The following is a 22,329-nucleotide window of genomic DNA, read 5'->3' on the forward strand; positions in this document are numbered from 1 at the left end:
TGGCAAAACACATTCTCATCTTTATTGAGTTGATACAAATAAAGGTTTGATTGTTTATTGATTATAAAGTTTTAGCGCGTTTCCTTTCGTCCCAGTGGTAACACTCTATGAACATCTGCAAATGTTCAGTTTTAAAGTAGAATATTTGAGTTTCAAAGTTCGCCTTTTTAGGAAATTATTTTCTTCATAACATGAGTAGGGTTCATGATTGCGTGGTAACGTTTTTTTGCATTGTATGTCCATTTCAATAAAGAAATAAATGTTGCTAAGCTTTGCTGAGCTTTGCACCATCCATTTACTTTTAAATGACATTCAATTCAGCGTCCAAAGATATTGAGTAGCATATTGGTGCTTCTATTCCATCTAACTAAGTGGCCAAATGGGAAACGAAAAATATCACATCGAGACAAAAGATGCAAGAGATTTGTCCCTAAGTTCAAGTCATCGTTTTGAATTTGATATCCTACCCCTCTTCTTTTGTTATCCGTGATTACCATTACGATTACCATTGTTGCATATTTCGATATCACTTTGGATGACGATTTCATTAATAAGCCTTCCCCTGGCGCTTTTGTGTAGACCTCATCTGCAATTAATTATATCCAATCGTCGTAGAAATCTTCATTTCGCTGCACCCCATATTTGTATTTTACTGAAATGACAGTTCGTTGTGCCTGAAGCAGATTTCCGGTCGAAAGAAATACCTTTATCCTTATGACAAAACCGAGTCATAGTATTCACTTTGACTGAAATGGGAGCACTCGACACCTGGGCTTAAGGGAGGAGTTTGTTTGAGATCAAACATTACTTTCCGAAGACGTTCCTTTTATAATAAGCGTATCGTTATTTCTGGCAACTAAAAGCCACGTTTGGAAAATAAAGTTGCCTTGATTACTTCGGCGTTATATCACGAAGGTTCACAGAATGTGGAATGATAGTTACTGGCTTTGAGAGGAATGTGGAGCAAAATACAAGTACAAATTGTAAAGTATTTGATGTATATTCATCTGTATTCACGATTTACTTTAGTATGCTGTTTTACCAAAGTTTTGTATGCAAGTAAGTACTTGTTACTCGTGCAAGTGCTGTTTTCTCCGTGTTATCCATCCACTCGTTACTCTTCAAAACTTTTTGGAAACCAGGTGGCTTGCTGCAGCATGTTGCTGCAGGTAATATAAACAGCTTATAGACGGTTATGATCAGTAAATGTTTCACCATACCTCGGTTGAGACGGTGCAGTTTTCAAGTGTCATAAATTAAATCTACTGAAGTTTTAAACATGATACATTACGTACACGAAGTCTTTGACGACAGACATAGATTTATATAAGCTTCACACTCCATACATTACCTATACAAAGCTTGTTAAGGGCCATTTGATTAACTTAAAGGAGTCAGTGAAGCGGTCGTAACAATTATAATTAAAACTAAAATAAAGCCTTGATAAAACTATTGATCGTCACGAAATATTTATTGTGTTCTAAAAGTGTCAGTTGCTAAAGACTACAGTACATTAATCAGTGTCACTGTTGTGGAATTACATTACATGAGAAAATACGTTGTATATATTTATATAGCTACTTCCTTCAGTTTTTGGCTGGCGATTATCTTCTGCTTCTTAAAAGAAGCTATTCAAAATAATTAGATAGTATTCTTGGCTTCGTGCTGATGCCACGTCTTCAACAGCCGCTTATTGTTTATTGTAGATATTTATACGCTCGTCATAAGTTGCAGAGTATTTCATAAACAAGTTTCACAATGACGTTAAAGCTGTCTTTTTGTTGTTCAAATTCAAAGAAGGACCTACTAGCATCTGCATGTGTTAAGACCTTTAAGCACAGAGTGTTTTCGATTGCCGTGTGTCCGGTCATGTCGACAATGATTGCACTATAAGTAAAGATTATATGTTATTATTTATGACACCGCATAGAATCACGTTGAACTTTTTGATACGCTGGTGTATCTATACTTTTACTGAAGTATGTTTGTATTTTTTATCATTTTATATGTGTTGATTTTTTTAAACATATCCTTCTCTTTAATTGAAGACAAACAATATTATATGTTCGTCATATACGTTTTGTTTCAAGGGCCTTAATCTTTAAGATGCAAAAGGGTCACGTACATACAGCTATTTAATGTGACGTGACTAACGACGAACGTAGTTTAAACACGCTTGAACGCTAGGCTTTCCCACGATGAACAACTGTTGTCAGGGGCATTAGATCGGTAGAAGAATGTCAATATGATCTCCCTCTCGTAAATCATTAACACGCTGCATGTCAAACTACACTGTACTTATCAAAGAATTAAGTATTACAACAAGTTGCAAAATACTTTCAAAGAAAAATGTTATAACCAAATTGCTCTTCAAAGGAGGCGGAAATTGTGTCAAGGATTGACCAAAAGAATTTCGTGGTTTAACATAAATGAGTATCTTAAGCTGTGATATGCAATTGCAGACCAAGAGCACCATGGTAGTTGTTTAAAACTTTATTTTCATGTTTAGTATTACATGTCCTAAAACGCCGAGCAAAATGGCTACTTTTTAAGTTTTAAGTAAATTTTTATACAAAAGCTTAATAGAAAAATTCAATAATGCAAATTCCGACCAATGATGTTTGTCATCTAGTGTCTTATTAAATTACTGCAACGGTTACTTTAAAGCTACTGTTTATTGGTCATGGTGTAAATTTGGAAAAAATCCTTTAATGTGGGTCAAATATACAGTTGTCCCCGTTTTCAGACTATCTGCGCATGCTCGCACGTTATCTTAAGACAGCAAACTCCAAAACTCTACTTCTTTTCACGACCGATTTAACCTCTTTTTGTCAATGTGCTCAATGTTTAGCAGAAATACGTTGAATACCATTAAAATAAATTACTTGGTTTGCGTCCAGAATATGAATTGTTACTAGTTTGGCTATTTCCGCGCTGTGCTTTTGTATCCCGACGGGGTATTTAAGCGGAATAAAACTTTAACTAGTTTTAGATCGCTATATCAATCAAATCAGTGTATGTCAAAGAATGGAGGCTCTGGAACAAGAATTAAAAGAAATGTGTCCGACCGCCAGTGTTCCGTGTTCTAACCAGTAGCTCTGACCCTGAGCACTCATATTCTTTGGTGTGTATTTTTGATATTGCTTTAATGAAATAAGAAACAAAACTTATCATCTGCATGTCAAACTAGTTGTATCTGTCGCGTGGCTTATGCTTCGCATACCCTGATTTGCCTGCTAAACAATAACAAAGTACATATCAATTCAATGACCTAAACATGTATGGAGTTTCAGGCTTATATTTTTATAATGATATTTTTTATTTGTTTTGATAAAACATTATGCTATTGTATTCTTGGCATAGTTTTAGACATTCGGTTTTCGATTCATATTAGAGCACCTGCCCTGAGAGCTAGGGCGGTGAGTTATGGTTTATTTTGGTCAAAGTAGTCTTGATTAAACATGTGAAACTTTTAAAGAGTGTGCATTATCTGTAACTACACTATTTCTTCAATTGAAACATACTTATATTAAACATATAACATTAATTAAACAATAAAACGGGGTAAGTACAATTATATTCTCATTATCAGAACAGATAATCTAAAAATAGTTACTTCATACATTATCTGACCACATGTTTGTCCTCATCGCGGGAAAACGACCATCTGATCGACTCTGTATTTTGTAATGGACTGTTGATGTAGTTTTTTGTATATTAAACATTTGTTTGTGTATATGATGTATTATACTTTTTGACTGCGCATAAACATGGATGAATAACTGCTGCTCTAAGGTGCGCTCGATTTTTAATATTCGATTCTGATTGGCTCTATAAGTCCTTTTTACGAAAGCAAAAGTCGTTTTAATGAGATACGTAAGTCGGTTTAACGAGATAAAAATAATATGTTTGTATCCTATATTTAACCGTAATATCGTTCACGGTTTTAAATTAATTTATTCAAAATGTTCTACAAAATCATATCGAACAATTAAACATCAGTTAAGACAAATGACTTCCAAAAGAAAAATACACAAATTGATTTATACCTACGGCATATTAAGCGCAAACTTTTTAAAACGACTAAGAGGAAAAACGTTTAATTTAAACATATCAATTCTTAAGCTTGTGATGGTATCTCATATTGAAAAGTATCCTTCAAATTGTACTCGCCGTTATAAATCGAAGTTTATATGTTATCAGTGGCTGTATATTACACTAGCGGTAACACATTCAATGTCGTGCTAATTTCTGACTCGGTTATTTTATTAGTATAAAGAAAACGTGTGGATATTTAATCAAGTATGGAACGTTGGGAAGGTCGAGTTGCCTTGGTAACAGGGGCGTCATCTGGATTCGGAGAGGACATAGCAAAGAGATTGACAGAACTGGGAATGAAAGTTATTGGATGTGCGAGAAACATTGACAAAATACAGGTATGACCATTGTTGTAGTATGTGCATTGTTCATATATATATTCCTATTTTATTATCACGGCAATTTGTAAATGCATGCATTGTGATATTCACTAGCGGATTCACCCGCTCCTCCCCCACCCTCCAACTAATAAAGGGAGTGGCATTTGTTTATTATATTGATTGTCCCAACTAAATAAAGTGTATGCATCAATCAAACAGCCTGGGTTATGAATGGAGTCAACGTCCCATTAAAATAGCTGTTGTCATATTTTGTATAATCAACCGTTGCAAAGAGAAAAATAGCCTACTTCGATATAATTGTCAAACTGAAAATATGTATCATGTTATTCGGGTCTGGAAAGAATAAATATCGATCCGAGGGTATGCGCGTAAGCCGTAAACGAGGAGTGCCAAGCTACCGGCCACGCAGCATATCCAAGGGTCCGCTATTTGGATCCGGCCCGAAAGTCATTATCAATTTGTGGGAAGAGTGACGAAGTGAACGTATTTTCGTATATTTCAACAAACATTGCTTGCAGCGTTGTTTACTGACGGCATAACCTGTAGTAAGTAAGGATCTGATGGCTGTTGTCATCAAATAGTTTCTCTAAACATCGCATTGTTGGCGATTATTTTTGTTCACTTCTAATTAAAAGTCTTACATACCTATACATTTAATTGCACTTTATTGAAATGACACACTATTTTTTCATAAATCATACACTAAAAGAAAGGAACGTAGCGCGTTGTTGAGCGTAGGGGAGCCAGATGGGATTTTCAAGCATTGCTCAATTGTCCGGTAACGCCTATCCGGTGTGCAATATTTAACCATTCGGTTAATCGTACAAAACAACACTAACATACCAAAATAAATCACATTTGTTTTTAAATGATGTCGTTACCACAATGGAATCGTAGCTTACTAGGGCTAAGGTTATCGAGAAGAGAATGTCTTCCCTTTCCTCCCTTATTCAAAGTGAATACTCGATGACTCTTTAAACAAAATAAATAATTGTTTTCCATTATTTGAAGGCATTAGCAGACGATCTTAAAGATGCTAAAGGATCATTGACGGCAATAAAATGTGACGTCTCAAAGGAGGAAGACGTATTGGCCATGTTTGAACAAATCAAGAAGGAGTACGGAGGCGTTGACGTGTGCGTGAATAATGCGGGGCTTTCCCATGATGCACCGTTGTTGTCCGGAGCAACAGATCAATGGCGGAATATGTTTGACGTAAGTTTTATTGAATAGTAAAATGTGTATAAAATATGAAAAGCAACTTAAGAATATAAAGAAACCAGCTACAAATCATGCCAAGTAATAAAAGTTTGATCTAGGCCGTATCTTAATGCTTGTGCTTTTTCGTGACAATTGTTAAAGAAATTAAAGAAACCCTATTCACAACTTTGATAGCATTAATCATTGCATCTTCTAAACAATCAAAAGCGACTGGAGTACGTCGAAGAATGATCAACAGTAACGTCTTATCCTTAGAATATTTAGTTTCCTTCCATTTATTTTATATTTCAATATCATATCAATATTTCTTGTGTCTAGGTGAATGTTATTGGACTGATGACCTGCTCCCGGGAGGCGTACAAATCCATGAAAGAAAGAGGGGTAGATGATGGACACATAATACTTATTGGCAGGTAACTTGGTGAATAAAACGTATTGAATAACAATATTTTTATTCTTCCGATATGTCATTTGAATCATAGTAGCGTATGTAAAATTTCAAGTATTTTTGGACTTCTTAATAGAACCAGCTCAACTACTTACGTTTCACTTTATATTTTTACAGGAAATGGAATTGCCTTCATGCTTACTCCGATTATGCTTGCTTGTGTTTGCTCTTAATGATAAATTTTACGATATCTATCATGCTGAATTATCGTTAACTGGTTTTCCCCCCGGACTCTGCCACCCCTTCCAGAAAATTCCTATTTCCCTGGCAGGGCCAAGGCGGTAACGCCAATATTCATACATAAAATATGTCAACTACTATTTGTATGTGTATAGTTTGTACAAAGACATTTATTATTTTTGGTACTTAAGCTTGCGCCTCGTTAGTTTGCGCTGCTGATCTGGTAATATTACGATATTGAACATAAAACGTTTTCATTTACATTTACTCAATTCATTGTTATCAATCTGGTTTACCAATTCATGTTGTGGAAGTAAATACAAAAGTTATCTTATAAACTGTTCTGCACAATCTGGCAAGTGCTCTTATATGGATTAAGGATACTTGCCTGTTTTATTATGATATAAACTATCAAAAACTTTTCGTTTACATTTAACAAAAGTTGTAAATCATAAAGGTTTGACATGCGTTATCTTAAAATCTTTCCTACACAAACTGTCAAGTTAAAACTTGTTATAAAGTGTATTGAGCACCTTCAGGCAATATATTTTAAAAGCAAATAAAATGGTTTTGTGGTACTTGAGTAGCAAACATTGTGTGGATAGGTGAGGTAGTCACAATCTTGTTAGCTTAGAGCAGGTGTTGAATCCAAATATATCAAATGGAGCCCGGGTGGCCTTTATGTGTACTTATGTACCAAAGTACCTCACAAGTAATCCTATCACTCTTGTTTGTATACCATGAACGAGCCATATTTTATTATATTATGATCAAGCACAACATATTTCGCAGTATTTCAACCTCGTTTGAAAGATTAACATTCGATTCATTTCATGTTAAAGCCAAATAAGTTAAAATATTGATCTAAAAAACGATAGAATGATTGTCTAATTGCCCATTACATTCTGGAACAATTATTTTTGAACCAATAAGATAGATGTTATATATAAACACAGTTTGCCTCTAGGGGAAGGGTCAATGTAAAGGAATTTGTTACTGGGTTTGTCCTTGTAGTTATCATTTCTGTATTAATAACGACTTCATGGTAGAACCATGTCACCAGCCTAATCACCGGGATAAGCGAGTTTCCTGTTTCAGGAGTAATTAAGTCATATTCATCCCCGAATGACCAGACACTGTATAATTACACATCAACGAAGCCGTCAATGTAATGAATAGATAGAGATATAGCTCGTATCTGTTTCAGCATGTCGGCTCACCGCGTTGTTCCGGACGCACCTTCCATCCATTGCTACGCCGCCACAAAATTTGCGGTCAAGGCTATAACAGAGGGTCTCAGAAACGAACTGTATGCTGCTAAAACACACATTCGAGTAACGGTAAGACCTTTCAAGAGTTTTTTGGTGAATTACAATCAATGTCTACAATGGCAGATAAGTATGTATAAATGCCCTATTTTACCCTTAATTATGAATATATGGGTATTATATAAAAGTTGTAGGTGTCGCGTCTCGTCCCGTCTCGTCGCCGGTTTCATCATTTATGAATATCTTAAAGAATGTTTATCGAACGATTTAAAAACTTTACAAATATTAACACGACAGACGAAATATTGCTCATCGATTATTTCGGTTATGCCTCTTGTGTTTAAAGCTTTTAATCAGCATGCAAGAAATACATTGTTTAATGTTACGTGGTTTAACTTTGTCAACCAGGGGACATAAATGTGTCATAACTGAACTGTTGAAACCTTGGGTTTAGTTTATACTTAAATGCTATACTATTCGACCACTTTGGCCATATAACTGTTGGTCATCAAATATAAATTCAATTTTATATTAACTTGCAACGTGTACATGCTGTGTTATTTGGGAGGATGTGTGCGAATTTGTTATGCGTGATTGTGGTCATCATCGTAGTATAAATACGGTAGTTTTTTAGTTCTTGTAAGGCAGCTAAAAGTCAAACTCGTGTTATTTATGCCAGACATATTTTCCACGCGGAGTCGTGGACTGCTATTGATAAACGTATAATAAGGAGCTTATGCGGCGATCACACAAAGGCTACCGTTTGAGATCAGACGGCGCTGCAACACACAAAGTGGAAAGGTCGCATTACTTTCTTCAATATTTAGGAATGTCCCTAGTATTGTTTGAGGGCAGTTATATTAGTTCGTAAGATAATCAAACGCATCCGGACTGGTCCGGAGAGGTCGGCCAGATACTCCCAACAGTAAGGAGCATTCAATAACATTCGGGAAACAATTTTGTCTAGTCGGATAAAAATCGTGAATATGTCGTGAAAGATTTTGCTTTAACGGATCAAAAATGTTCTGTGTTGTCTGAGCGGTGTTCTCTAAAAAAGATATTATCTGCAGAGATATTTCAACGCTTTTTCTTGCCGATTGAGTCCAGATTACGTCTAGATCTTGTGGATATCTTCCGTCAGCGTCGGTTCCTTGGCTGGTCTCTGTTTAATATTAATGAATGTGCTTACAATTTTTTGAATTTCCAGCAACAAATCACAGGATCTTGTTCATATTTTGGACAAAATGTTAACAGGAATGGTCCTTTCAAGGACGGGAGCAAAGATCGGGAATGTGTGACTGGGGCTTTATAAAGAAAATGTTAAATTCATTTCAAAACTGTTACAGGAACTAAGTCTAAATAAGATGTACTTTAGGTCTAGTTGTGTTGGCATCTTGTAACTATTAAACAAAATATTGTTCCTTTCGTTTTAATAGATTCAAAAGCATAGACTTTTTGATCAGAATACCATGACCGGTGTTGACAAATACTAGAGCAATACAATGTTTTTAAATCATTCAATCATATGTACAACAAAATTAATTAATTAACCAAACAAATTTCTAAATTTCAATAAAGCGAAATATTTCATATTGTTATATATCAATTAAAAAATAATTGTTAGGTTATCTAAGACCTGACACTATACGTGTATAATACCCGTATTAAAGTGCATTTGTTCTTTTATGTCGAGATATGTGCAGCCATTGTAATGTAATGATATTTAAATCAATATCCGTAATTTCTTACATAGGACGCCATACAAAACAAAACCATAAGGAGCCTTACCTACATTATTAAACTTTCAAATATACTCTTGTGATATTTTTACCTGAATCAAATTAGATTAATTTAAAATAAATTGGTAAAGAACTGCACAGTAACAATGTCAAGATATATAAATGGCGTTAAAACTACAACATTATGAAACGATTCAGCGTAAAACGAACATACAAATCCTAGCAAAAGCTTACTTATTTTGATTCATAAAGAAGTTACCACACTAGATAGATCGCATACACTATTTCTGAAATTAATACTAATAGATTAGTTGTTTATATTTAATTAAAGAGGAAGTTTTCTAGACAAGCATATAATTCATCATAATCTTCAATTAGGTTTTCGACGGTTTCATTCATGTCAGTCAATATTAATACGATTAGTTGATTCTTGTTTAAAAATATCGACTGCTATAAAATTGTTTGAACGTTTTCAAAGATCTCCGTAAAGCTTTTGACCTTGTTGATTACGACATTCTTCTAAACAAATTGCGTATGTATCACTTTTTACTTATTCTAGCCTTCTACTCATGACATCATATTTACTTCACCGAAGACAATGCGTAAAAGTTAATGGTAAGAAATCTACATTTCAAAATGTTATAAGTTCAAATATCTATTCTAGGTTCTCTTCTCTTTTATATATATATCAATGACATAAATAATTCTCTGAACACATTCTGTATTTACCTCTTTGCTGATGATTCCACTTTGCATACATCTATATATAGTGTGACCTAAATTCAACAATATTTGCAGAATGATTTGGATGCAGTTGCTTCTTGGTGCTTTGACAACAACGTGTTAATCCATTCTGACTAAACTAAATGCATAGTGATATCTAGTTGGTACAAATCTAAACACATCACTGCATTATCGTTGGTAATGAATAATACCTCTTTTGAACCAGTTTAAAGCCATATGGTTATTTGTGTTATTATTGATGATAAATTAACTTGAAGATCAAATTAACAAAAAAATGTCGTAAAATGCACTCTAAATTTGCACTTCTAAAAACAATTAGTATGCTTTAAAACTATGTATTAAAAAGCTTTTTACAACCTTTTTTACGATGGACTGTTGCTGTACAGTATGGAGCAGATGTATAAAATCACACACAATTTAAATATCATCAGTTCAGAAAAAAGCTGCCAAACTGATTTATTAACAAAGACCTCCTCTTACTCAGTCTGGTCCCTTATTCAAAGAGTTATGTTGTTTATCTTTTGATAACAAATGTAAATTTCATGTTGGTGTTATTATCTTTAAATATTTGTTTGGGCTCATGCCAATACTTATGTGAAAAACTACAGAAACAAGCTCAGTAGCAAAATGTTTAAACATAAACCCGGTTTAATGGCACTGGGTAAACGCCAAAGACATAGAACACAAAAAAAAAATCACAAACAATAAACATGGAAGAACAGCACAAAACTCCACAAACAGCACAGTGCATACATACTATATACATATAAAAACTAGGTATGTTTATCAAGGATCGTTAGGATTGGAACGGTCAGTAAAATGTAAATTCACTGGGGGTTTAAACCAGTTTGTGTGCACAACCTCACTCACTCACCAACATATTTAAGTGAACTTATTTCATTTACACACAATACAAAATGGTCATTAAGGTCGACTACCCTCAAAAATATCGGTTCATTTTGCTACAAATTAAGAAATCGTTTTCCAAAGATGCATGGAACATCATTATTCCAGTTCTTATTCGAAGTAGTAGTAGTAGTAGTAGTAGTAGTAGCAGTAGCAGTAGCAGTAGCAGTAGCAGTAGTAGTAGTAGTAGTAGTAGTAGTAGTAAAAGTCAGCCTTGTGCGTCACAAATGATGACACACTCGTGAACTATTATATTCACACTTCAAGTTCTAATACTTGAAAACTGGTTGTAATGTGTAACCAATTGATTCTCTATACGCAGTTTGAAAATGTTTACAAACAAAATTGAATTCTAAGAATTTCATTATCATTATGTCTCCATCTTCAGCATATAAGCCCAGGACCAGCGTGGACGGATTTCAATAACCGGATGTATAAAGATGAACCAGAAAAAATTAAAGGCATGTGGAAAGGCGTGGAGGTCAGATAATATTTTTAACTGTTTTTAATAGTATTACTAATTTCTTGGCATAATTTTACAGTAATCTGAAATTATTTGTGTTTTTTGTGTTGTTGTTTTTCTGTATTATTCTTTTTAAGCTCGACTATTCCAAATACTAAAAACTAGAGTCGGCGTAAGTGGCAGCGTTTGGCGCAAAACCTTGGTTAATTTTTTGCATGTTATCTCAACCAACGCGTCATGTAATGCATTAAAACTTGATATATCTAACCTACTTAAAATAATGAATTTTTTTTTTACTCTTTATGGCATATACTGCAAATTGTGGCCCAATGTCATTTGCCTTAGAAATTCTGGTTAAGTTTTGCATGTAACCATTATTAAGTTAATATCTCAGGAACGTCTTGATGCAATGCATTTTTATCTTATACAACTTCGCTCAACTATCCAGCTCAGTTTAATAACAGAGTAAGATGAATGAATTTGCATTTAAGATTAATAATGGGCCTTAGGTATTCGCCTTAGAAATTCTTGTTAATGTTTTTTTATGCAAACATACTAAAGTCAATGTCTCACAACATACATCATGTATTGCATCGAAAATTTAGACACAACATACGTTCAATCTATTGTTCAATGTATTGCATGGAGATTTTATTCAACGGTATTCAACAATCCAAGCCACTTAATAAATCAAGACAGATAATTCATTTTGCATATTATATAGATAATTGTAACCGGGTCAACAATCAGGAAATCCAGCATTCAAGTTCTATACGTATTTATTAGGTTCAAATACACATAAAAGGTTGTCTTTTCCTTTTTCGGTTATGAATGTGTAAACTCACAACCCCAATTTCAAGTTACACACACAGCTTGTTGCACTCGGCTCACTGTTTATATAAGTAGTTTGAGGATGGTATTAATAATTTTATTAATGTTTTAAATCAGAAAAACGTGCTGAAGTATAATGTCTCCAGAACAAACGCCGTCTCTCGTGAGTGCATATCAGATCTATTCTAATCGGCTTCAGTACAAACGGTCAATTCAGACGGGGTTACATAATGGCACGTTCCCACATATAAGACACTATCTCATCAAAGACACGACGTATTGCATGAAAATGTACACATGCGCTTTTTTAACAATCCAATCTACTTATTATGCCCCCTTTCAAAGAAGAGGGGTATATTGCTTTGCACATGTCGGTCGGTAGGTCGGTCGGTAGGTCGGTCGGTCCGTGGGTCGGTCGGTCGGTCCGTCGGTAGACCAAAGCTTGTCCGACTGATAACTCAACAATTCCTGGACGTATGGTCATCAATCTTGACATGAAGGTTGGGCCTGACAAGTAGATGACACCTATTGTTTTTGGGGGTCATCGGGCCAAAGGTCAAGGTCACAGTGACCTTGAACGGTAAAAGGTTGTCCGTGTGATAACTTGGCAATGCCTGCACGCATGGCCCTCATACTTGACATGGAGGTTGGGCCTGACAAGTAGATGACCCCTATTGTTTTGGGGGTCATCGGGCCAAATGTCAAGGTCACAGTGACCTTGAATGGTAAAAGGTTGTCCGTGTGATAACTCGGCAATGCCTGCACACATGGCCCTCATACTTGACATGGAGGTTGGGCCTGACCAGTAGATGACGCCTATTGTTTTTGGGTGTCATCGGGCCAAAGGTCAAGGTCACAGTGATCTTGAATGGTAAAAGGTTATTCATGTGATAACTCGATAATGCCTGCACCCATGGCCCTCATACTTGACATGGAGGTTGGGCCTGACCAGTAGATGACGCCTATTGTTTTTGGGTGTCATCGGGCCAAAGGTCAAGGTCACAGTGATCTTGAATGGTAAAAGGTTATTCATGTGATAACTCGATAATGCCTGCACCCATGGCCCTCATACTTGACATGAAGGTTGGGCCAGACCAGTAGATGACCCCTATTGTTTTTAGGGGTCATCGGACCAAAGGTCAAGGTCACAGTGATCTTGAATGGTAAAAGGTTGTTCATGTGGTAACTCGACAATGCCTGCACCCATGGCCCTCATACTTTACATGGAGGTTGGGCCTGACAAGTAGATGACCCCTATTGTTTTGGGGGGTCATTGGGCCAAAGGTCAAGGTCACAGTGATCTTGAATGGTAAAAAGTTGTCCATGTGATAACTCGACAATGCCTGCTCCCATGGCCCTCATACTTGACATGGAGGTTGGGCCTGACCAGTAGATGACCTCTATTGTTTTTGGGGGTCATCGGGCTAAAGGTCAAGGTCACAATGATCTTGAATGGTAAAAGGTTGTCCGTGTGATAACTCGACAATGCCTGCTCTCATGGACCTCATACTTGACATGGAGGTTGAGTCAGACCAGTAGATGACCCCTATTGTTTTTAGGGGTCATCGGGCCAAAGGTCAAGGACACAGTGATCTTGAATGGTAAAAGGTTGTCCGTGTGATAACTCGACAATGCCTGCACCCATGGCCCTCATACTTGACATGGAGGTTGGGCCTGACCAGTAGATGACCTCTATTGTTTTTGGGGGTCATCGGGCTAAAGGTCAAGGTCACAGTGATCTTGAATGGTAAAAGGTTGTCCGTGTGATAACTCGACAAAACCTGCACCCATGGCCCTCATACTTGACATGGAGGTTGGGCCTGACCAGTAGACGACCCATCAAACTTGACTTGATGTTGCGTCTGATCTGTAGATGAACCCTTATGATTTTAGGGGTCATCGGCTCAAAGGTCAAGGTCACAGTGACCTTGAACAAAAAAAATATTGTATGTGTGATAACTTGTCAATGCCTGCATCCATGGCCCTCAAACTTGACATTTAGATTTTTTGTGATCAGCTGTTGACTCCTATGGATTTTGGTCATTGTCATAACTCAATCTTTTTCACACTTTGAATGGTCATAATCTTAAAACTGCCTCAACGGCATCCAATGTCAGTGACAAACCAGCTGTCATTTCGGTCCATGCATATTTCATTTCTTTATTGATTTCTTTATTAGTTGCATTAACATACATAACTCCAAATGTTATGCATATTTAAAACGTTATAATATTTCTTTTATTTACAAGACGTTGACGTGTGAAGACATTGCAGATAGCGTCGTGCATGCTTTGTCGGCGCCTGGAAGGGTACAGGTAATGATTAATTCCACATTAATCTAATGTTACGATGATGTGATCTACCGCATCTATGTTTCGAGATTGCAAAACAATGAATTCCGGCCACTTTCAGAATAACAGTCGGAAAAAATAGTCCATAATCGGCAGGATACCTAAACGACATAAAACCGCTTTTCTGCCAAGTATTGCACCAAATTACGCATAAAATTGCCTTTGGCGAGTTCTTTGAGGGGGCATTATCTAACAAACTCGCACTGTCGTCCGTTGCTGTTCTAAAACTAAAAACGAACAGGTTGTTTCATTGAACATGTATTATAATAAATCATGTAAATTGATCATGCTGAAACATGTAAATTGTACCTCTTTATAGATTTGATCAGGTAATTTTACGCTGAACGTAACATTGTCCTTATTCCAATTATAAGATAAGTATTATGTCTTTGACAGACTAACAAGTTTAATACAACATAATACATCATAAAATTATACCTGTATTTTCAGATACACGACATTCTGATCAGACCCACGGAATTCAAGTTTTGATATCGATGTCTGTGTTCAGCTGACCGAGATTAAACGAAAATAAAGCAGATGCAAGTTCTTGTTACAGGATATCATTGTTTAACTAACTCATTTAGAAACTTCCTCTTGATGGGTCCATGTTTTGTTTTCTTAATATTCACAAATAATAAAATCATGAAATTTAAAAGTCATTATTTGTTTTCATTTATCTCGCACAAAGCGGTGTGCATATGGACTATGAACATGCATATTCAGTAAGGTCTTAACATCCTTTGTTTGGGCTGCTAAATTATGTTTTAACACGCATTTATTAGTTCATTTGATGGTATGAATCAGTTAAATATCTACTTGATCCTGCAAGGAAAACAAAACCCTACTTTCTTTATAATACTTTACCAATAAAAACGTAAACGATTATCATTGATAATTAGATATAGTAATTTTGAGAGTTATTTAGCATTAATTTAAATAACTTTATTTACACCCGATAGTGTTTAACAACATATTCAACACCTCGGTTAACTATGACAATGAACAAAATATATATTTATATAATAAGTTCACATATAAAACATATCTTTAAATTGCATTATAGCAAGTTTCATACTTTCAGGCTTTGATAGAAATTATATTTGACAAATATCATGATAAAGCAATATTTACGCATAGTCTGTGTCAAAGAATAAAACAGTGGAATTCATTGATACTTTCTGAATCATGGCTGATCATATTTACGCCATTGAAGCTCAGTGAGTATTCAATATGTAAGAGGATTGCGGTTCCAATAAAACTGATAACAGATGAATTTGCCTTCTACAATTTGGGCATTTTGTGATAGTGTACTAGAACAACCTCACAGTTATCGACAAAACTTCAAGGTTCTGTTAATGAACCTATTTCAAATCGATCTATTTTATGTTTTCAAAAGGTTTATATGATCACAAAAAACCTGTATATAACACGTTGCTTGTTGTAAAGTATGTTTTTATTACAAACTATCGTAATAAATACAACACCTATCTAATCAGACCAATTATTTTGTCCCTAGAGTCAAACTGGCAAAGATGAGCAAACATGTATATATAAGCTTACAATCAAACAGACAAGCCTATGTATAATTATATAAATGGTATTCAACATGTGGCGGTATGATATTATAAAAAGTGGTCACACGTTCAATGTGTCGCAAAGTTTGCTATTATTTATAAATACTTGCCAAATTTTATTCAGCTCAGATGCCCAAAAGTGGTTAAACTGAATTCAGCACACATTAAGGTCGTAAAAACCAAAACAATTTGACCAAGAAAGCTATTGTACAGCAAAGAAGGCGTCAGGGAATTAAAATACCACATTTGAAAAATGTTGAGAGAGAAACCATTGCAAAAACGTTTGTGTTTTGAGCTCGCTTCCCACATTTGTTAACATCAGACTGGTCGAAGGTTTTCCTTCAATAACTTGTTGTATTCCGAAACCTAATAGCTTGGAATAAAAAGCCGAGAGAAGCATGCAGATTGTAGACCCGATAGTGCTTCATGTTGTTTTGAAAATATATAATTATAATACTAACCGGGTAAAAACAGGTTCTAAAAATCCTACTTTTTTCACGTTTCGCCGCCATCTTGCAGCTCAGATTCAATATCCTCACTTAAACGTGAACCCCCCTGTTAAAAGTAAGTTGTTCAATAGTCAGTGCGATTGAATGTTAATGAGCATTCTGCACATCAAATATGTTCAATATACTCGAAATCATTAAAAGAGAAAAAAGGCCAATATTGTGGTTAAAATGGACGCAGCACTGAAACCTTTCCTTAACGTTTATATGCCTATATTGCCTTACTATCTGTGATCATCCGAAGATGTATGAGTTCTCTTTCACATTGTCTGTCTTGGGATCAAAGCTTGGTGGCCTGATAATTTTTCTATTCTAATCAATATATAAAACAATGTGCAACTCGTACACTTTTAATAGTTCAACTTTGCATTTTGATACCTGTATTTTTCAAATGAATGTGTAAAACATATGACTAAACGGACTACCCATGGAAACTTCAGAACTTCCCATCCTACAACGACTTACAGCCAGCCCAGTTTTACACAATTACACTTTAGGGCAACCAAATTACACCAAAGGACTACACAATCTATGACTACCCAAACACATGTCTATCCCAATGACATTCTAAGACTACCCGGGGACACCCCATGGCTTCCTAAGGATATCCCATGACTACACAAAGACATCCAACAACTACTCAAGTACACCAAAAGACTACGCATTGACACCCAAGACTACACAAGGACATCTCAACACTACTTATTAATTCCAAATGATACTCAGCACTGCCTTGGAACATGCATGTACTGTGTTATCATTCCAAAAAAAAGCCCATTGGTACATGCGAAAATCTTAATTTCGTAGGACAACCTGTACATTTGACCTTTAACAACCATGACAGTTAAACACAGTGAAGTTATTTAATTAATATTAAATGAGCCTACCATTAACAAAAATAATATTTATGCTTGTGTTGTTTTTAGTCATAACCAAACCATTAAAAGAAATGTGATCAATTTTCAACTAAAGCATGTTTTGCTGTTTTTTTGTCGATTGGGTAATTCTACAAATAAAATACATAAGTTCGTTTCATTTCATTATTCAAAAATTATACTCATTAAAGTATAAAGGTGTTTGGGAAGATATAATTAAGGCAATGGTTAGAGAACACTTCAGATGTTGGATTTGCATTTGTTTCATGAACTGCTGAAGGAATCTAAGAAATTTGATTTGTTTTTACAGTCCAACAACCTTTTTGAAAACAAAGCACACTGGAGGTTTAAAAATGCAGTGTGAAAGGAACACCATTTTCTGATTTCTGCCATCTTTGGTCCCCTTGTGTCCTCTGCTACAGATAAGATAAACAGCTGATAAAAGGTCAGTAAATGTTCCACCGTATCTCTGTTGAGATCATAGATGGTCGTTACGGTAAGTAATAGCGGACCTTATTAACATTATTTAAAACAATTACATTCTCTGACTGATCATGTCATCTATGCTTGAGTCTGTGCCAGTTTGCAACCGAGTAAATAAATTCAAATAAAAGCCTGTAACGAGCGCTTTCTATGACTTGTTTTCATTGATGAAACCGCCTTGGCAACTTTAAATACAAATAGAATAAAGGTTTGCTAAAATGAACATCCAAACATCCAAATTTATCTTTGCGGATGTTATATTGAGTTATACAATGTGTCAATGCAGCTGAATTAAAGCACATGATGAAATATTTTGTATACGTTAGGTCACGTTCTCGTGCGCGCATGCCATGAACAATCATACGTTCATAAGGAAACCAATTCAATTATGTTTGCCAGTGTTCGCCAAATTACGTACTTGTATGCATGAACACCGAGAGATTGGTCCTATTTTTTCTCAATTTCGATTGACTGACACTCGAAGTTGTCGGTAATTTTAAATGTCTTTGGCGGCTGTGTTACATCTTTATTTAACTCGGAGGATTAATGAGTATCCGAAATTAGGCATTATACTTTTCGTGAATGGTTCTTAAAGAATGACCTGTCATTGCTTCATTGGGCAAAAAGCCGATGAACACATTTGTCAAGCTTACTCTTGCAAAGTGTTTGGTGAACCTTACGTCAGTGTAAGATTGTTGAACGTCCTAAACTTCTTTAAAGGAGATTTTAACAATGCTTGATATACTTTTAGCACTTTAATGAATTGTTGATAATAGTGTTAAGTGGATCTTTGTACTCTAGTAATTAGAGGCACGTTCATTTTGCAGAGGTCACAATGACACTTGTGTTGCTCAAACCAGAACATGAATTTATCAACATCATAGCGATTTTCTAGGTCAACTAGGAAGTATTAAATGGTCGTTTGCCGGATCTTATCGACACGTTGCTTTTTAACACTTTAAATGCATAACAATCAACACTACATTTTTTTAAGAAGTTATCAGAACATTTATCTTCATAAACACCGAACTTACCTTCTTGGTTTTCATAATGTGTTAATGCACTGTTTAAACTTCTGATAATAGTGATTACAATAATATCAAATTTATTTCCATCCTGGTCATAGAAAGGGATATTATGTTGGTAAAATTAATGTCTACCTCACACCGAAATTCAATATGTACCCGTAAAGCTGCTACTAAACAGCATTCTATAATCGTGTCGTATTAAGAAATTGTATATTTGCCTGCCCTGCTTTGAATAATTGCATATTGAGTAGTTCTTGAAATGACTGGTTCATAAATAAACTTTTTCATTTCGTAAACCTACGTCTGCTTTTTATTGGCGCCTGGAAGGGTACAAGCAATGCTGTTTTACCACACTAATTGATTATACGTTCGTGGAAATTGCAAAACAGACCGACCGCTTCTGTTCCACTATAACGGTTGGGAAAAAACAGTCTATATGATATGTACCTTTAGTTATAATACTTGTATGCAATGAAAGCGCTTTCTCGCAAGCAATGCTGCATCAAATAACTCAAAACGATTGTTGAACGCGTATTTTATGAGGGCATTACTTCTAACAATCACTTAAAATGGCACTGATAGGGACAAGTGTTCAACAACAACATTCATAGCGCGACAAACGTATGTTTGTTTACGCCCGCCCCCTTTTGTTTTGAATTATTTGAGACAATTGTATTTGTTCTATTCATCCCGCTCGCTCAAATTCGTTTTGGAATTATTTCTTAGAACAAAAACGTAAGTTATTGTGAAATTAATGAAACAACAGATCTGATACTTTTAGTTTTTCCTGTCACCCGGCATTCTAATCAGACCCACATAATAGTTTTGATATCGAATATCGTAATGTTTGATGTCATCTCTCATTGACAGTAGAATAAATGAAAGAAATTGTATGATAAAATAGATGCATGAAGTATTTGTTATTAAATAAAGTAATTATTGTTAACAATCTCGTAAAACATGATATGCACGATTACATGAAATGAGTATAATGTATTACGCAGTAGCAAATTCATAGATATTTACCCTAGGCTCATATGCATCAAATATCATCCAATTTAAACTTGAATTAGTGATACATTTCTAGAATTAAATGTTTGATAACATAATCAGTGCTTAAGTTTAAGGGAAATTACAAAATTACTTGACACAAACTACAAATGTTTTAGGCTATACAAAATGCCTAGTTCTATGGCTACACAACCATTATGTGCTTGTATCAAATATCTCTAAAAGAAAATATCTTAGCCAGATTTGCAATTGAAACCCAAATTCCTTTATTGCTTCATTGCTAAAATTTGACCGACTTTGCCTTGGACTTTCTTTTGTTTAGCTGTGTGTGCATAGTTTTTTATCATACAGTATGCGTCGCATAGGTATCTTTTTGATATTGTGTTCAAATAAGGTTTATTGCATTCAATATCTTTGTTCAGGCTGCAAAATCGTAATTTTATGAATATATATTATCAATAAGAATTAAAACAAGGACAAAATATGTAAATAAGTTTTTATTAATACTCTACATTAATTTAAATGGATTTTTTTATAATGAAGCAACTTGCACCAGGGCGAATACTTGTACGTTAAAACGGGTTAACCCTCATTTTCCAATGCATACTTGAATAAGTAAATAAGCCATTGATTTGCAATAATATTAATTTTGAATTGGAGTATGTGTCTTTTGTAATTACATACCATATTCATTTGGTATGATTTGAATTTTGATATGTAAAGAAGTCGTTTTTTTTAATAATACGTTGTTTTTTTAAATAACTTCCATAGCTTTTGAATTTTAAGAATTTCTGCAAAAGCAATTCCTCGATTTATTGACGAAAATCTGTATACATAAAATTTCTTAAATCATTTAATTTGTATGAGAATTGAGGCGTTATTAGCTGTATATAGGGTGTTCACTGTCAATTTTAAATCTTTTTTTTAAGCAATCAAATACCAATATGATACTATTAAACACTTTTACATTCAACTTGATGTTTGATCAATCCTTTACTAAAATATTTACTTCAGGAAACCTAGTTTACCACTTAGTCTTCTCTTTATTGACAGCTTTTATCTGCAAATCGATATAACTAATACTACTTGTAATAATATTATCTATAGATACCTTTTATCTCAATCTACATGTTGGGCTGAAGGTTTATTCACAATCGAAAATAAAAGTATATAGTCTACTCGGCACTTGACCTGTACTATCTCTGTGATATAAATGCGAGTGTAGGGGTTATTTATTAACTAAGCTTAAAATTTAAATTGCACTATTACGCGATCTTTGTTTAAAATTGTGTGTGGAGATTTAATTATATTAACGCATATTCCGAGTCCAGAAATAACAAGATCGTATTCATTGATACAATTGGAAAACATGGCTGATCATATTTACTCCATAGAAGCTAAGGAAGTATTCAAAATAAAAGAGGATTGCGATTCGAGTCAAAGTGATATCAGAGGAATTTGCCTTATTCCATGTGGGCAGTTTGTGATAGTGGACTACAACAACCTTAGAGTTAAGTTGCTCAATGAAAAGTTCCAGATTCTATCTTCCTATCCCTTTCAAAATCATCCCCATGATGTGTGTAGTGTAGATGACGAAAAGGTTGCTGTGACTGTTGCTGAATGGAGTAAACCTGGAGAAATTCACATTCTACAATCCAAGGCCAACGCCTTTCACCTAATAAAGCAGGTAAAACTTGAGCATTACTGTAGTGGAATTGCTTACCATGATCACAAGTTATTTGTACGGTCAAGCAACTCAATTAATGTTTACAGCACTGAGTGTGTGTTGATAAAGCAGATCTACAGCGACAATAACAACACTGAAGATGGACATACTACAGTGTACAGCATAGACGTCAGTCGCGACGGATGCCTGATCCATGTATCAGATTTTGCTAACAATCAACTGCTTACCCTCGACATGCAAGGAAAAATAAAGGCCACGCTCAAGGATGAGAGAGTACTAGAGTACATATCCGGTATTTGCACAACAAACTGTGGAACAGTATTTGTTTGTGAGACTGGCACACATTCTATCATCCAAGTAAATGGAAGTGGGGAACACAAGCTGTGTGTACTTGCAAAGCATGCCCATGGTGTATATATCCCAAGAGCTCTGTTCTTTGACAGTGAAAGTTCAAGACTAATTATCGGACAGCTAGATGAACACCTGCTTGTTTTCCATTTAAAATGAAAGTTTGCATCAGGTGTATCACCTACAAAATAAGAACATTCTAAATAGGTTAGTTTTTTGTTTCA

General features: G+C 35.0%; 2 protein-coding genes across 2 annotated transcripts in view; both read left to right on the forward strand.

Moving 5' to 3' along the window:
• Positions 1 to 22,329, forward strand: part of LOC128212891 (helicase with zinc finger domain 2-like) — a 376,344-nt gene that overhangs the window by 259,176 nt on the left and 94,839 nt on the right. The gene's annotated exons all lie outside the window — the stretch shown is intronic.
• On the forward strand, positions 4,229 to 15,264 carry LOC128212893 (dehydrogenase/reductase SDR family member 11-like). Its single transcript, XM_052918288.1, has 7 exons — positions 4,229 to 4,436; positions 5,451 to 5,654; positions 5,979 to 6,073; positions 7,496 to 7,628; positions 11,334 to 11,426; positions 14,489 to 14,554; positions 15,041 to 15,264. Exons 1-7 carry the CDS (start codon positions 4,305 to 4,307, stop codon positions 15,080 to 15,082), a joined length of 765 nt encoding a protein of 254 aa, XP_052774248.1. The 5' UTR covers positions 4,229 to 4,304; the 3' UTR covers positions 15,083 to 15,264.

This window comes from Mya arenaria, chromosome 13 (genome assembly GCF_026914265.1).
Source record: "Mya arenaria isolate MELC-2E11 chromosome 13, ASM2691426v1".
Classification (NCBI taxonomy): Eukaryota; Metazoa; Mollusca; class Bivalvia; order Myida; family Myidae; genus Mya; species Mya arenaria.

Excerpts from the sequence above, each read along its gene's own strand:
- LOC128212893 (XM_052918288.1), top strand. The coding sequence starts at position 4,305 with ATGGAACGTTGGGAAGGTCGAGTTGCCTTGGTAACAGGGGCGTCATCT. Across the intron at positions 4,437-5,450 it reads GAAACATTGACAAAATACAG|GCATTAGCAGACGATCTTAA; the intron begins GTATGACCATTG and ends CATTATTTGAAG. Across the intron at positions 14,555-15,040 it reads CGGCGCCTGGAAGGGTACAG|ATACACGACATTCTGATCAG; the intron begins GTAATGATTAAT and ends CTGTATTTTCAG.